Source organism: Sander vitreus, unplaced genomic scaffold (assembly GCF_031162955.1).
Source record: "Sander vitreus isolate 19-12246 unplaced genomic scaffold, sanVit1 ctg216_0, whole genome shotgun sequence".
In the NCBI taxonomy this organism is placed as follows: domain Eukaryota; kingdom Metazoa; phylum Chordata; class Actinopteri; order Perciformes; family Percidae; genus Sander; species Sander vitreus.
In genome coordinates this window covers 75238-92829 of record NW_027595408.1, presented here as the reverse complement: position 1 = coordinate 92829, position 17592 = coordinate 75238, and the positions used below count along the sequence as shown (strand labels likewise).

At 41.1% G+C, this 17592-nt stretch overlaps 1 protein-coding gene across 1 annotated transcript in view; it reads left to right on the top strand.

Annotated features, from left to right (window-relative positions):
- LOC144513344 (contactin-associated protein-like 5) overlaps positions 1–17592 on the top strand; it is a gene marked incomplete at its 3' end in the record, with an annotated part of 216085 nt that overhangs the window by 131354 nt on the left and 67139 nt on the right. The window contains exons 12-14 of the mRNA XM_078244387.1: positions 5513–5632; positions 9423–9623; positions 13726–13882. Coding sequence (XP_078100513.1) covers positions 5513–5632; positions 9423–9623; positions 13726–13882 — 478 coding nt within the window. The remainder of the gene's footprint in view (positions 1–5512; positions 5633–9422; positions 9624–13725; positions 13883–17592) is intronic.

Sequence of the window (17592 nt, the reverse complement as noted above, 5' to 3'; positions counted from 1 at the left end):
ACTCAAGTGGTTGAGTTTGTGGATCTGGGCAGTCTCATCAGTAAGGACAGTGGGGCATCTAAAGACATTAAAGCAAGGCTAGGAAAGGCTCAGGGTGCCTTCTCCCAACTCCTTCCCATCTGGAGATCAAAACAATACAGCCTTAAAACAAAGATGCTCCTATATAAAAGCAATGTAAAGTCTGTTCTGCTGTACGGTTCAGAGAGCTGGCGAATTGTCAAAACAGACATGAGGAGAATGGAAGTGTCCCATAATGGAGGCCTCCGATGAATATGCCAGATCTTTTGGCCTAGTAAGATCTCCAACAATGAACTGTACATGAAAACTGGAAGCCGGAGCATCACCAAGGAGATTATGCACAGACGCCTGAGACGGCTAGGACATGTGTTGAGGATGGAGCAGGACCGCATCACAAAAGTCACCTTAACATGGACACCACCTGGCAAAAGAAAACCTGGCAGGCCCAAAACCACCTGGCACAGAACTGTGACACAAGAGCTGGAACAGATTAACCTGTCATGGGGAGAGGCCCAACATGCTGCCAGGGACCGAATGCAATGGAGAGTGCTCATTGAAGCCTTATGTCCCATAGGGGACAGAGGAGTAAGTAAGTAAGTACTGTGGATAAAAATGAGTGGGCAGGAGGGTGAGCTTGAGCAACCAATAATGAAAATTGACGACTATGAAGAGAAGCAGACAAGAGAAGGGGTGCCGTGTCCGTAGAAATACACCCTCTCCCGCCGGTCCAGACGAATGCTGCTCACTCCCTAACTATAAACTTTATCAAAGAGGAGAGTTTTAAGTTTGTTCTTAAATGTGGTGATGGTGTCTGTCTCCCGAACCCAGACTGGGAGCTCTTTCCACAGGAGAGGAGCCTGATAGCGGAAGGCTCTGGCTCCCATTCTACTTTTAGAAACTCTAGGAACCACAAGTAACTCTTCATTCTGAGAGTGCAGTGCTCTATTGGGACAATAAGGTACTATGAGCTCTTCAAGATATGATGGTGCTTGAGTCAAGAGAAGGATATCAATCCTGGATTTTACAGGAAGCCAATGCAGAGAAACTAATACAGGAGAAATATGATCTCTTTTCTAAGTTCTTGTCAGAACATGCGCCGCAGCATTCTGGATCAGCTGGAGGGACTTATTTGAGCAACCTGATAGTAAGGAATACAATAGTCCAGCCTAGAAGTAATAAATGCATGTGCCTAATTTGTTGTTACGAAGGTGAAAAAAGGCTATTCTTGAGGTTTGTTTTAATTGGGCATTAAAGGATATATCCTGATCAGAAATAACTCCTAGATTTCTGACAGTAGTGCTGGAGGCCAGGGCAATGCCATCCAGAGTAGCTATATCTTTAGATAATGAGGTTAGGAGGTGTTTAGGGCCCAGCACAATAAATTCAGTTTTGTCTGTTTAACCTCAGACAATTGTAGGTCGTCCATGATTTTATATCTTCAATGCATGCTTGAAGTTTAGCTAACTGACTGGTTACGTCTGGCTTGATTTATAGGTGTAATTGGGTGTCATCCGCATAATAGTGAAAGTTAATTGAGTGTTTCCTAATAATATTGCCTAGAGGAAGCATATATAAGGTGAATAGAATTGGTCCAAGCATTAAGCCTTGTGGAACGCCATGGGGAGGATTTATCGTTAACATCAACAAATTGAGATCAGTCATATCAATTTCTATATTTATCTGATTATCAATCAGATAAATAGGACTTAAACCAGCTTAGTGTGATTCCTTTAATGCCAACTAAATGGTCCAGTCTCTGTAACAGGATGGTATGGTCAATAGTGTTGAATTCAGCACTAAGATCTAGTAAGACAAGTAAGGAGACAAGTCCTTTTTCTTAAGCAGTTAGAAGGTCCAGCCATCCTGAATCGGCTATGGCCACTCCCCCTGAGCCCTGGCTGGCGTCCAGCCGCCCTGAATCGGTTCCCAGTTCCCGAGTGCCCCCTGTCCCCGGTTCCCGAGTTCCCTCTTTCCCCAGTTTCCCATTGATTCTCTGCCTCCCCCGGACTACTCTCCGCCCTCCTTGGGTCGTTTTTGGTTCCTTGGACACCTTTTTCTTTTTTGATCTTTTTTAATTATTCCCCCTTTGCTCCTTCTCCGCCCCCCTGGGTTGACTTTTTCTGTTTTGGACGTCTGGGATCCGTCCCTTGAGGAGGGGGTACTGTTGTGGTTGTGTATATTTTTTTGTGTATATTTCTGTTCTGTTGTGGATTCTGTGGATTGTGTATATTTCTGTTCTGTTGTGTATCCTGTACTAGTATATCCTGTACTTGTGTATATTTCTGTTTCCTGTTTTATTTTGATAGTCTTGTCTAGTTTTACTTCCTGTGTTTTCCCACCTTTTTTGATTACTCTGCCTCTTCTAATGTGTTTCACCTGTTGTATCACCTGTTCCTTGTTTGCTCATTACCTCTTGTATTTAGCCTCTGTGTTCCCTTTGTCTCTTGTCAGATCGTTTTGTGTCTGGTTCTTTGTTCCCTGGATTTTCCTTTGTTCTCAAGTTCCTGTTTTTTTGCATTTCTCTTGTTTTTTTCTGCATTTCATGTTTTTGTTTTCTGTTCACTCTAACAGAGCAGCATTATGAGAGCTTTTTTGTTTGTTTCTCACTCAGCTCTTACGGTGTGTTCGTGAATATGATTTTACTGTGTATTGGCATAGGGTACTTTCCATAAGATCATCTCTCAATGCAAATCAAACCAACAATTAGGCTAACTGAAATAAAACCATGCCAATCTCTAGGTATGGTGAAGGGTATGTGATGATGTGCAGCTATTTAAATTCCAAAGGCTAAGGGAACTTTATCAGGATGCATAGTATCCTGGATCCATGAAATAACTGGCCTTTAAAAATGAAAATCTGCCTGCCTCTTTGGAAATTTAAAGTGCTCATATTATGCTCATCTTCAGGTTCATAATTGTATTTAGAGGTACCAGAATAGGTTTACATGGTTTAATTTTCAAAAAACACCATATTTTTGTCGTACTGCACATTGCTGCAGCTCCTCTTTTCACCCTTTGTGTTGAGCGCTCCGTTTTAGCTACAGAGTAAGGCATTGCACTTCTATTCCATCTTTGTTGGGAGTCGCACATGGACAGTAGCTAGGTAAGGACAACCAGCCAGTCAGAAGCAGAGTATGAGGGCGTGCCATGCTAGCACATTGGCGAGCATTATAACGTGTGTTACAAAGTGACGCACGTTTGTCACGAAATTGAAGGCTGGACTACAATAGAGCTGTTTGGAGCAGTTTGTGAACAGTGTTTTCTATTGGAGATGGTAAGTCCCTTTGGGGTGGACTTTGGGCTTTTTTTACTTTGTAAACCTATAACATGCACAAAAAAGATATATAACACAATAAAGGAAAGGGGTAATCCAAAAAGCTGAATATGAGCACTTTAACATAGGGGTGTACTTACTTATGCCCCCTGTATTTTAAGGAAGAACATTTATTTATTTATGTATTTATATAGTATTCATTCACAAAGAAAATTGGTGTCCTAATTTTTTTAATTAAGGCATTAAGATCAATTTCCTCTTTTTAGTCAACTTTAGCATGGGTGTATTCACTTATGCTTAGCACTGTATTTATTAAAGGTCCCATGACATGGTGCTCTTTGGATGCTTTTATAAAGGCCTTAGTGGTCCCCTAATACTGTATCTGAAGTCTCTTTTATATAGACCTTAGTGGTCCCCTAATACTGTATCTGAAGTCTCTTTTATATAGACCTTAGTGGTCCCCTAATACTGTATCTGAAGTCTCTTTTATATAGACCCTAGTGGTCCCCTAATACTGTATCTGAAGTCTCTTTTATATAGACCCTAGTGGTCCCCTAATACTGTATCTGAAGTCTATTTTATATAGACCTTAGTGGTCCCCTAATACTGTATCTGAAGTCTTTTATATAGACCTTAGTGGTCCCCTAATACTGTATCTGAAGTCTCTTTTATATAGGCCTTAGTGATCCCCTAATACTGTATCTGAAAGTCTCTTTCTCGAAATTCAGCCTTGGTGCAGAATTACAGCCCCAAGTAGGATCCCAGCTGGTGTCTCACATTAGCGCTAGTCCGTCCCATAAGGGAGCCGGCTTTCGGCATCCAGAATGTTTCTCGTCCCGGCTGAGCTCAAATATCTAGCAGTATAAATACAGCAGTGCACTATACGAAGCTCACCCATCACCCAACTAGTCCGCCATTAGGTCACGTGACACCCTCCCATAATTTAGTTTTAACGAAAAACTCAACTCCTAGAATTTTCTCCTGCTGTTTTCTCACGACTGTTCAGAAAAAGGAAATAATGGACCTACAGACAAACCAGATTCAAAAGTGACCTTTATTTTTTTTTGTTATGTGCTGTGTGTTGAGTCTAATTCATGAAGAGTGATCATGTAGATTTAGAAAAATAACTGATAAACATTTAAAAAAACTTTAAACTTCTAATTTGAGAACAAAATTTGGTGTGGTGTTTTGTTACTTTGTAGGGCTATATTTTTTACATAGGGACATTTGTTTTGGTTGTACTGTTTAGTAACTTGCAAATAAGTCTTAAAAACCAACATCAAAAAGAATTGTAATAAGATCATGGATCGTGATCCTGCCTGAAAGAAATTGTGATATTATATTTTTTGGATATCGCCCACCCCTTTCCCAAGTTATAAATAACAATTATCCTTTAAATATCTCCAGACTGTTGCATAAATGTTGGAGTTTTTCCTCTTTGGTGTCAGCTCTTGACATCAACTTTATATTTAGCAGATTCTGTGTGAACTTCCTGTGCCCCCCAAATGCAGATTTCTTGTTTATATGCAGGCGTCTGTCCTCACATGACAGAAATAACAACTTGTAAATTAAAAATAGGCTTCTCTTTTCCAACTTCTCAATATTGTACACAGTTGTGCTTTGTCGATTTTTTTTAATTTACTTTATATCTATGCACAGCCCATATAATATGAAATATTTCCTTATTTGCTTTATAGTTGTCCATATTTAGTATGTCCATATTTTGTTTCCTTCATCAAATCTTTAAGCCCAGATTGCAACAATGCAAAGGGTTATCACTTCAACACTTTTCTACATATTGAATCAGAAATAAATAAATAAAACACATTGGGAAAACTTTCTTGGTTTTGCAAAAGGGGTCCAAGCACAACTTTCTGTTGGAGCCCTATTGTTTTTGTTCTTATTTTTTTAGTGTTCAAACCCCAAAGGGGGAGAAACTCTATTGAGTTTTATGGACAACAACATTGAAGCCCTTTTTATACTGTAGAGAGCTGACATTTGTTTGATCAAACTTCACCAAAGTATCTACAAAATGTACCTGAAACCGTCTGAATGATTTGGGATTTTCTTTACAGAATTTTATATACTGACTGTTGTAAGCTTTTCAAGTTTTAATTTTTAATAAATTCTAGATTTATAAATTATAGACAGAAATGACGTGATAAGATTTGCAGTGCAGCCAAAAATGAAACTGAAAAAAAAAACTGTCTGCTCCTTCCAGCCATCTATGAGTCATCCTGTGAGGCCTACAAGCTGATTGGCAGCTCCTCTGGCTTCTACTCCATTGATCCAGACGGAAGTGGCCCCCTTGGGCCCACACAGGTCTACTGCAACATGACAGGTAAGTTCACCGGCTCCCCCACGTAGTCACCTTTACTCTCTCAGAGTTCCGCTGAAAGCTTAGAGACAAGTCTCTCACATATCACACTGCATTGATCGGCAGCGCTAACACAAAAATAAATCATTATGCTCACTCTGCCGACAATCCCTGACAGTTTGGAACTTAATTTGTGTGATGTCACTGTGTTTTGTTTAAAAATACCCTACAAAATAATCATTAAAACTAAATTCTTGTTTGTCAACAACCTGCCAGCAGGGTGAGCTTATCAGAATCAGCATCAGCTTTAATGGCCATGAAAACTGTGGAGGCTAAGCTAGCTACGGTGTCCGAGGAGATCGTTAAGCTAAAGGCCAAACTTATCGACCTGGAAAACAGAAGCCGCTGAACAACATAAGGATAGTTGGCCTCCCCGAGAACTTTTTATTTTTGGTGGAGGCAGTGTGATGGTGTGGGGCGGCATCTCCCTCACTGGAAAAACAAGGCTTGTCATCATTGGAGGCAATCTCAATGCAGAGAGATATAGAGATGAGATTCTGCAAACAGTGGCAATCCCATATCTCCACAGTCTGGGACTGAACTCTATCCTCCAAGATGACAACGCTCGTCCCCACAGGGCGGGGTTTATCAGAGACTACCTCCAGAATGTGGGAGTGGAGAGGATGGAATGGCCTGCCAGCAGTCCTGATCTCAACCCCATTGAACACTTGTGTGATCAGCTTGGGCGTGCTGTTCGTGCCAGACTGACCAACACAACCACGTTGGCTGACTTGCGACAAATGCTGGTTGAAGAATGGGATGCCATCCCACAGCAGTGTGTGACCAGGCTGGTGATCAGCATGAGGAGGAGGTGCCAGGCTGTTGTGGCTGTGTATGGTTCTTCCACATGCTACTTAGGCTCTTGTTTGTGAAATGAATACATTTTTAAATTGCCAATATGTCTTGTTTCTTCAAACTTCAATCATCCAATCCACCAAACACCAAACGAGTCAATGACAGAATAAGCAGTTTGGCATTGGCAGAGAAAATTCTGCAAATTTTTCATGGGCGCAACCCACATACTCAGCACTGCTGCTCATCCCACAAATGCATGTTCCTTACAAATGGGGCTGAACTGTTGCATTGAATGAGGAAGTCCCGGCTGTACTGCAGTCTGTGAGACGAGTTTGTTTGATCATGGTTCACAACAGTCCCAAGAGTAAGCATGCTCATGAGCACCGTGTTGAACAAATCCATGTTAATTCCAAAATATTGAGATACTCTTACATTCCCATATCTAGTTCAAAACATGACAGACGAAGAACACATTAGACAAATAGGCACACACGCGGCTGCTGCTGTATGTCGCCACCGCAAGGGGCGCCATGAACCCTTTCCTGGAACTCGTTGACTCCCTCAGCTTATCTCCTGACTTGGAGGACTGAGCTCCTTCTGGACCGCTCCACTTGACGCCAGCTGCCCCCCCTCCCCTTTTTTTTGTTTGTTTCTGTCTTATCTCCTCTCTTCCCGTATCTCGTTTATTTTGTCTAAGATGAAAAAATAACCGTTGTGTATGATGACCAGTTGAATATTTATCGTTCAAGATTTATTGTGCAAATTCTCCGAAAAGACAGTGCTATTCCAGACTGGATTAAAAAGCTTCTGGAAGCTTCTGGAAGGCTGAGGATCACAAATAAGCCCATAATAGCTTACTTGGTTGAGCGTGTGCTCCATGTACCGAGGCTCAGTCCTTACCGCAGCAGCCCCTGGTTCAATTCCTGACCAGTGGCCCTTAGCTGCATGTCATAGAAGAGAGCACAGGCTTTTATGACCATTTTTTTTATGAACATAACCTGCATCTAGCAACTCTGCCACGCTGTAATGTCTGGCAATGAGAGACTAGCATCTAGCTGCATATGGTCATTTAATACTCAAAAAGTTTTGAAAGCACTTCTTTGTTGCTTTCAGGAAATATGGTATGAAAACTCATTAATTGACAGAGAAGACAAGGCCGTCCACATGTAGACAATACACACCTAAATGTGCTTCCTGACCTCAAAACATTTTGTATGTAGAGGAGAAGGTGTGAACAATAGGTTAATATTAAAGGGGTGATAGAATGCAAAACCGATTTTACCTTGTCATAGTTGAATAACGACAGTTTAGTGGGTAACTAGGACATACATAGAACCTCAGAGTCCCATTGACACCTCTTTCCTCTGCAAATCTCACAATTTGAAACTGCCTCTGAAAACGGGCAAATCTCAACGAACTGTTGCTCAACGGTGGCTCCTCCTCATTTGGCTCTAGTCTCTACCTTTGTCACGCCCCAACATTTACATAGGCTACACCACTGATCTGAGATCCGGTAGTCTTCTGAATAGGTTGTGCAGATCTCAGAAATTGTATACATTGTCCGTCTATTTCATCACTAAATTCACTTCTGAGACTTTTTTTATGCAAGAAATCAACAATGTAGAGGTCAAATATGTGCCGTTTTCCGAAAATGTATGGCTAATTGCAAATTTTGTCCGACTGTGTTCAGCGGCCAGTGCTGCCTGGGTTGCTGCCTCGCCGCCCGGCCTATCCTCCTTCACAGACCCCGGCCTGCTGTGAGCTAGATGGAGCTCCGTCACGACCGGCAGCCCACTCTGGGTTACTGGACTACCAAACGCCGCTGCCCTGACAGAGCTCCAGGGCCTGAAGCTCGCTGCTCTCCCTCCCCTCTTCCTGCTAAATGGCCGGTGTGTGTGTGTGAGTGAGAGCTCGGCCAGCGAACTTGTTACGCTCGCAATCTCTTACCACAGGTTCCAGTTAATCTTATAATGGATATGTGTGTTGAGTTATTTAAACAAACGATCGGGGAAATAAACGCCTCTTGTCCGCAAGTCTCATTGATAGAGCCTGCAGCTGGATGGAGCTCTATCAATGAGAGCTAGCTAGCCTCCTCCTAACAAGACTCTGAAATTCACAAAAATGCATTAACTTGAAATCGGACAAAAGTGTTAGCTAAGCTTTGTAAGACCTTAGGGAGCTGTGATATACATGCTGTGACGAAATTCAAAGTGTAAATATACTCTAGTTATCCCAAAAGTGTAGCGGTGATCTTTTCCCATAAGATTGAATGAGACACATAGCCTAGCTAGCAGCTCCTCCTAACGAGACCCCTCAAATTCACAAAAATGCCTTAACTTGAAATCGGACAAAAGTGTTAGCTTTGTAAGACCTTAGGGTAGCTGTGATATACATGCCGTGACGAAATTCAAACTGTAAATATACTATAGTTATGCCGAAAGTGTACCTGGGGTCTGTGAAAGGACAGGCCAGGCGGCGAGGCAGCAACCAAGGCAGCACCGGCCGCTGTCACGGTCATTTTGTTTGTTGGACAAAATTTGCAATTAGCCATATATTTTCGTAAAACGGCACACATACCTTTACATAGTTGATTTCTCGCATAAAAAAGTCTCAGAAGTGAATTTAGTAATGAAATAGCAGACGAACAATGTATAACATTGCAGTGTCAAAGTGTGAAAATATGAGACCTGCTGTCTCGTCTCCACTGTATATGTATGTGGTTCGCTCAACCAATCAGCGCGCAGCTCATCTAAATATTCATGAGCATACCATATTTGGAAGAAAAGCTCTCGTTCCAAATATGGCCAAAACACAGGGAGGACCCATAGAATAGCACCCGGGCCATTTTCAGCCCAACCAATGTTACATCCCCATATTAGGAGACCTTAAGGAACAGTGTGAAATACCCTATATAATCATTCTATCACCCCTTTAACATGTGTGTGCTGTGTGTATTTAGAGGGGAGGGTGTGGACAGTGCTGAACCACAACATCACAGCTCCAGTCAGAGTCCAGGGCTCATCTCTGCAGAAACCTCACATCATGATGTTAAACTACAGCGCCACGGCCGAACAACTGCGCGCCATAGTAACGGGGTCAGAGCAGTGCCAACAGGAAGTGGTTTACCACTGCAGGAAGTCCCGCCTCTTCAACACCAAAGGTAAATGAAAAAGAAACATATTTTTTTCTGAAGGTCACATTTCCACTGAATGTTCCCCCCACTCCACCTCCAGCCTGTTTGTGCTACACTGAAGAAAGCCCTTTTCTGACCTCATTAATAAATACTCACACTCTAACTCCTGTTCTGCTATTCTCTTCTATTATGTTGCCACAACTTGAAAGACAGTCTCCATGTATGTTTGCTGTCCCAAACATTGCACATTTGCCTTTAAATGAGTCAGTGTCAGTGGTAGTCTGAGGCCTTGTTAATGAGGCTGACACTGTTTTTATGGTGTGAGGTTTTGGTCCTGATGGACTGTAGACTACTGCCAGAGGAGAGGGGTTCAAACTGTTTGTGTCCAGGGTGAGAGGGATCGGCTACAATCTTTCCTGCCCGCCTCAGCATCCTGGAGGCGTACAGGTCCTGGAGAGATGGCAGATTGCAGCCAATCGCCTTCTTAGCAGAGCAGTTGATATGCTGCAGTCTGCCCTTGTCCTGGGCAGTGGCTGCAGAGTACCAAATGGTGATGGAGCAGGTGAGGGTGGACTCAATGATGACAGTGTATAAGTGCACCATCATTGTCTTTAACAGGTTAAACTTCTTCAGCTGTCGCAGGAAGTACATCCTCTGCTGGGCTTTTTTGATGAGGTCCTTGGAAGATGATGGAGCCCAGGAAGGACTCCACAGTGTTGACACTCGAGTCACCCAGGGTGATGGGGGTGGGTGGGGCTGCGTCCTTCCTAAAGTCCACAACATCTCCACTGTCTTCAGAGCGTTTAGCTCCAAGTTGTTCAGACTGCACCAGTTCACCAGGTGGTCAATCTCCTACCTGTGGGCAGAGTAATCCCTATCAGAGATGAGTCAAATGACGGACTGGTGACTGGAGGTGCAGCTGTTGGTATACAGGGAGAACAGCAGAGGGGAAAGGACGCATCCTTGAGGGGAAGTGGTGCTGATGGTCAGAGAGTCAGAGACGTGTTCTGTGGAAAGAGGTTGAAGGCTGTTAATCACATTTCTGAATATGTAGACACGAACAAATCCCCCTGTTTCCTACACACTCAATAGTTAATTCAAATGAATTAGGCATATCATGTTTATTTCAGTAATCATGCTAATTTATAAGGGAGGAAACAGCAGTGTTTATTTCCCTAAACTGTGAAGAGAACCATAATTTTATTTGGAACAGGTTTATATGAGAATAATGTGTGTGTGTGTATATATATATATTCCAGTTTCATGCTTTTTTTCACTATGTTTTTTAAGATGTTTCCCTGTTTACTGATCTGCTCCTGCTTTCATTTGTTGTAATGCAAACTAACCCTAACACTTCCTACATGTTTACCTGTTGTCTTAATAAAATCAGCATAATGAAACATTTCTACAGCAATAATTTCATCAGTGCAACAACTTATTCACATACACTCTGCCCCCCAGATTTTCTCTAACACAAATTCTTTTTATTCACTAATTAATTCCAGTCAGTTTTACTTTTTTTTTCAATCGATGTTAAAGGCTTATTTAATTTATTTTTTTTAACCTGGACCCCACTTCCCCCTGCATTTGTGTCTAAAAGACTGATGTGACCAAAAATCTTTGAAATTGGTCCAGTGTTGAGCAAGATCGCAGTGGCGGGCCGGCATGAACTGAGCTGCAATGTAACTTAATGGGGCAATTGTGCACCCTCGATTTTTGTCCACTAAAAGGGATTTTTATTTCAACTGACAGGCTCAACATTATCAATCTCAAAAGGTGACTATTTGTCCGAAGACAGCGGTGTGGACAACTGTACCGTTAGGTTACATTGCAGCTCGGTTCACGCTGGCCGTTACTGCGATCTTGTTTAATATTGGACCAATTTCAAAGATTTTTGTTCAATTGTTAAAAAAAAAAAAAAAAAAACTAAATTACCCTTTAAGCTGATTTTTTTCATGTAAAGCCCTTCGTTCCTGGAGGGCTTTTAGGTTAAATAGATGGTCACATTGTTCCATGACCCGAGACGTGAGATGCCTAATGTCTAAACTACACCTTAGTTGTCCATTGCACAGCAGTGTGTTGTAATCGCACCCGCATACATTTGTCCATTCTTGGCTCCACAATGGCAGCACAATGAGCATGGTGCACTGCACCCAGAGTATCCACACTCCCAAAGAAGGTGTAGTAGTAGTGTAATTGTATGGGGGGGAAATGAAAAAGAAAAAAACAAGACAAAACAAAGAAACAAAATGATAATTATGATATGTAAATTATTACATATTAGTTTGAGGGCAGAATGATAAATTGTGTCCAGGCGTTTAAGATGAGAGGGAGCAGCACTATAAACAATGTCATTTTATGGCACTGAAAGAAAAACTGTTTCAACACGTCACTTTAAACAGGGTTTACCAGGTCACAAAGGCCATTAAAAAAACAAACACATGGAATGACAATGAGAAAGTTTACTTTTTCAATATACTGTATTTTCACATGCAATTGTGGCGCCAGGTTTTGATTCAATTTGTTAATATTGAATATATGTTGTTCATAGGACCCCCATACAATTTAGAACAGTTTAGTTTCTCGCCTACTCATTATTTTCGTTATTTTAAGATGCATGTAGTTACAGCAAGAAAGACTGTCTAGCGGTGTTTAAGTCAGTTGCACTCCTCGCCACATTGACCAGTAACTGGCAGAGTGAACTAACTAACTAAATAACAGTATGAATCGAAACATGACAATATGTTAGTGTTGTGCTGTCATGGTTTAAAACGTTCACACACGCTAGCACTACTGTTAGCTAGCTGGTTAAGTCTGTGTTTTTTCTGTAAGGCTAACGTGGTGTGTGAGCAGTTGTGATTAGGTTTCTGTTTGTTATTCAATGCCAGATGTTTGAAATGGATATATGAATATAATCTGTTAAACTGATGTGTTTAGAACCACTGTATAGTATAGTATGTAACTTGAGGCAGCTGTAATGATCCAGTGTATTTTGTGTTCGAATGAGAATGTGCTGAGGGACCCAAAATGTCCCTGTTTTATTGTTTTATTTAGTTTTGCAAAAGCGTCTGTTAATGTCAGCAGCCCTTACGCTTGTGGAAACGACAGTGCAACTTATATTGTCTTTCTTCTGTTAATTACAGAAAATAGTGGCACAGAGTTTTTTTTTTATTAAAATGTGGCACCAGATTCATCCTTCTGTCGTCAATCTGCACCTGCTACACAATCAAACAGCCAGACCTTTACCCAAATCCATACGCTACAATTTGAACAAAAGAAAATGTAAATACATCCGAAGAATCACACAGCAGATTCCATTGAAATTTGTGTCATTCTATGTGGGAGACCTGCCAGATAACAGAGAATAACACATATTTCTTGATAGTATTGAGCAGCAGCAAATCACATATAAGTGGTTACAGATTGACCCATTAGATAACTGGTTTGAAAGACTGAGTTATCTACTAAAACTGAGGAATGATTTTATGAATTAAATGGAAAATATATTCGTAGGAATAATCAACAGGGCTGGTGATTTGTGAGTCGTCCCTTACACATGATACACATACATTTATGTATATATGAGTATATACATGTGTACATAGCATTTAATATGCATTCATAATGCATCTATTTAAATCAACATCTAAGACAACACTGAGTTTTGGCCAAAATGCAATAAAAAATACACACATGTAATATTTTGCCTTTTATTTACCTCAACTGCAAAGGGTAGGCTTTTTTTTTTAAAGGAGGCTTTAACAACAAGCCCCAACAACAAATCTCTCGTTCCACAGGAAACACTACATTACGACGCTCATTACGAGCTCAATTAATTGACTCAAAAATAGCTTTACCATGTCATGTATTATGTTACTTTAGTACACATTAGGAACAAATATTACAGGGGCCACTACAGAAAATTATAGATGAACATTTAATATTCAGGAATTGACATAGATATAGAAACCACGAATAACAATTTAAGCACATTGACCAAACACGGTCCATCCATATTGTAGGTTCTTGTTTGGACATGCCCCACAGTCATTTGGGGGCCTTTGCTGCATGTGTGTTGGTGTTATTTCAGTGAAAATCCAGGACCTACTTCTCTGACTGTTGTTTGCAGACAGCCGCCCGTTTTCCTGGTGGTTGGACCAGGGAGGAGAGAGACGTAGCTACTGGGGAGGTTTCCTGTCTGGAGTCCAGCAGTGCTCCTGCAGCCTGGAGGAGAATTGCATCGACATGAACTACTTCTGCAACTGTGACGCCGACACAGACACATGGTACATAATATTGCCTATTGCATACTCCAGTCGAGCTGTACATCACCATAACTAGTGCTTTGTACTTGAATTCCTCATCGTACAGTGTACAGGTGCTGGTCATATAATTAGAATATCATGAAAAAGTTGATTTATTTCAGTAATTCCATTCAAAAAGTGAAATTTGTATATAATATTCATTCATCACACACACAGACTGATATATTTCAAATGTTCATTTCTTTTAATTGTGATGATTAGAACTGACAACTAATGAAAATCCCAAATTCAGTATCTCAGAAAATTAGAATACTTAAGACCAATACAAAAAAGGATTTTTATAAATGTTGGCCAACTGAAAAGTATGAACATGAAAAGTATGAGCATGTACAGCACTCAATACTTAGTTGGGGCTCCTTTTGCCTGAATTACTGCAGCAATGCGGCGTGGCATGGAGTCCATCAGTCTGTGGCACTGCTCAGGTGATATGAGAGCCCAGGTTGCTCTGATAGTGGCCTTCAGCTCTTCTGCATTGTTGGGTCTGGCGTATCACATCTTCCTCTTCACAATACCCCATAGATTTTCTATGGGGTTAAGGTCAGGCGAGTTTGCTGGCCAATTAAGAACAGGGATACCATGGTCCTTAAACCAGGTACTGGTAGCTTTGGCACTGTGTGCAGGTGCCAAGTCCTGTTGGAAAATGAAATCTGCATCTCCATAAATTTGGTCAGCAGCAGGAAGCATGAAGTGCTCTAAAACTTCCTGGTAGACGGCTGCGTTGACCCTGGACCTCCGAAAACACAGTGGACCAACAGCAGCAGATGACATGGCACCCCAAACCATCACTGACTGTGGAAACTTTCCACTGGACTTCAAGCAACGTGGATTCTGTGCCTCTCCTCTCTTCCTCCAGACTCTGGGACCTTGATTCCAAAAGGAAATGCTAAATGTACTTTCATCAGAGAACATAACTTTGGACCACTCAGCAGCAGTCCAGTCCTTTTTGTCTTCAGCCCAGGTGAGACGCTTCTGACGCTGTGTCTTGTTCAGGAGTGGCTTGACACAAGGAATGCGACAGCTGAAACCCATGTCTTGCATACATCTGTGCGTGGTGGTTCTTGAAGCTCTGACTCCAGCTGCAGTCCACTCTTTGTGCATCTCCCCCACATTTTTGAATGGGTTTTGTTTCACCATCCTCTCCAGGGTGCGGTTATCCCTATTGCTTGTACACTTTTTTCTACCACATCTTTTCCTTCCCTTCGCCTCTCTATTAATGTGCTTGGACACAGAGCTCTGTGAACAACCAGCCTCTTTAGCAATGACCTTTTGTGTCTTGCCCTCCTTGTCCAAGGTGTCAATGGTTGTCTTTTGGACAGCTGTCCAGTCAGCAGTCTTCCCCATGATTGTGTAGCCTACAGAACTAGACTGAGGGACCATTTAAAGGCCTTTGCAGGTGTTTTGAGTTAATTAGCTGATTAGAGTGGCACCAGGTGTCTTCAATATTGAACCTTTTCACAATATTCTAATTTTCTGAGATAGTGAATTTGGGGTTTTCATTAGTTGTCAGTTCTAATCATCAAAAGTAAAAGAAATAAACCAGTCTGTGTGGAATGAATGTATACATTATACAAGTTTCACTTTTTGAATGGAATTACTGAAATAAATCAACTTTTTCATGATATTCTAATTATATGACCAGCACCTGTATATTAGTACATCACAATTATAAAAATGGTTAACTTCGACATTAAAGAAATACTGAACTGGTTTGGCCTGGAATGTTATTATAATTTCATTTCAAACATCCATTTCAAAATCAACCACACAACCACACTTGGGTTTAATAGTATGTATTGCATACAAACAAAAAAATCTGTTAGTGCTGTAAAGTGTATAAACATTCAGAGGCTTTCTTCTACTGTAGTTGAAACATTTGGACAACAGCATCAAAATAAGGTTGGAAAAAACAATTTTATATAAGTTGCTATGATTGATGCAAAGCATTTACCATGATATTATCGACCCCATATGGCACACTGCTTTGCTGGAGGACACTTTTGATAAAGAGCATGTTAATGCCCCTCTTCTGCAGCTGCGCCTACTTCATGTTAACATACAGCATGATTTGATGGAAGAGCTGCAGGAAAAACTGGAAGTCATCTTGCAGCATCCTCGAGAAACCAGGTGCCTCTCTTATTGTGGGGCTGTCAAATGGGCTGTCTGCCCTGATGTCTTCTATGAGGTTATCTATGGTCTCAAAGACATTGTTCACGATTTTGCTGTTGAAGTTCCAACTTGTGTGGAAGATGCTCTTGGCAGCCTTTGTGTAACACTTATCCAGAACGCTGTTGTGTTTGGGGGACTGGAAAATAAAATGCAAATGCCACCCAAGCTAGAAAAGAAAACTCTCACTGCTGCATACCAAATACACCAGCCCTCTCACTCCTCATTACACTGGCCCTGTTGTATGCTTGCACGATAAGTTTGCCTTTTTTAGCTTCAGTGAAAAGACAGTCAGTCTTCAGTTTCTCCAAATTCACAGTGGCAATCAAGTAGGCTGTTGCACCAATGATAGGGACACACTCAAAGAAACATTCTTGCACACTATGTTTCCCGTCAGTGTACCTCAAAGTAAGCCCCAACTCAGTCTGTGGTCTCATCTGCTTGGATTGCTGCGAATCTAGCTGATTTGATATTAATGAATGTCCGTTACATTCAAGCCATTGCCAAATGAGTTGCTACAAAGCTAATTAAGACACATCCACACAACTTTCTGTATTTTTCAGTATGGCTGTTTCCATCATGTTTTTTTAATCCTCCTTAAAACGTGTCCTCCTTGGCAACTAGCAGCTGTGTTACTTAGAATTACTCATGGGGGCAGCAGAAACTACGCACTATAGCTTTAACATTAAAGTCTGTCATAACGACCGGTTCACCACGGACAGATGCACCTGATTGGAGGCAGGACAAACTGTCTTGAAAACTAGTATAATTTAATCAATTGTAAATAATGATAAAATGTATTGTCTTGGTTTTTTTTCCTATCCCTTTTTCCTGTCGCATTAATACAATGATAACCAATGCACAGCAGAGGTCACTGTTAGAAGTTACATTACCAATCGTGTAGCAGATGCCATCTCCAAGTCTGTTGAGAAACTCAGCTGTTGCTTTGCTTCTTTCCTTTGTGTTATTGTTGGACCAAGGGTTATTCTGGTCTTACTCTGATATTTGCCTGTTTTTTTGATCTTCTGACCACCTGCTGCTTTTCTTCTTAAATTTTTTACAACATGTTTGTTGTGGTAACCTTCTGTGGAAGGCAAACAATTTAGTGACGCACTACCGCCACCCACTGCAAGTGTCTGCTTTTCCATCAGAACCTTTGTTTACACCTTTTTGAACACAGATATGATAGTACTTTTTTAGCACATCTGTGAAATGGTTGTACCTGACCCCCTATATAATATGCATCACATTATTCTTCTTGTTTAGAATTCTCACTATTATTTGTGAGAAATATTGTACTTTTTGTACATTTAAACATAACATAGTTTTGCTTTAAAACAATTACAAAGCAGACAACCTGGCCATATTTTGAAATATATCTGTACTATACTGCAGTATACCGTAGATATACATATACATACTGTATATGTGAGTATATACCAACAATTTCTGTAATGTTTCACACCAAAAGACTTCCAGAAAATACATGACATTACTCATGTTTACTA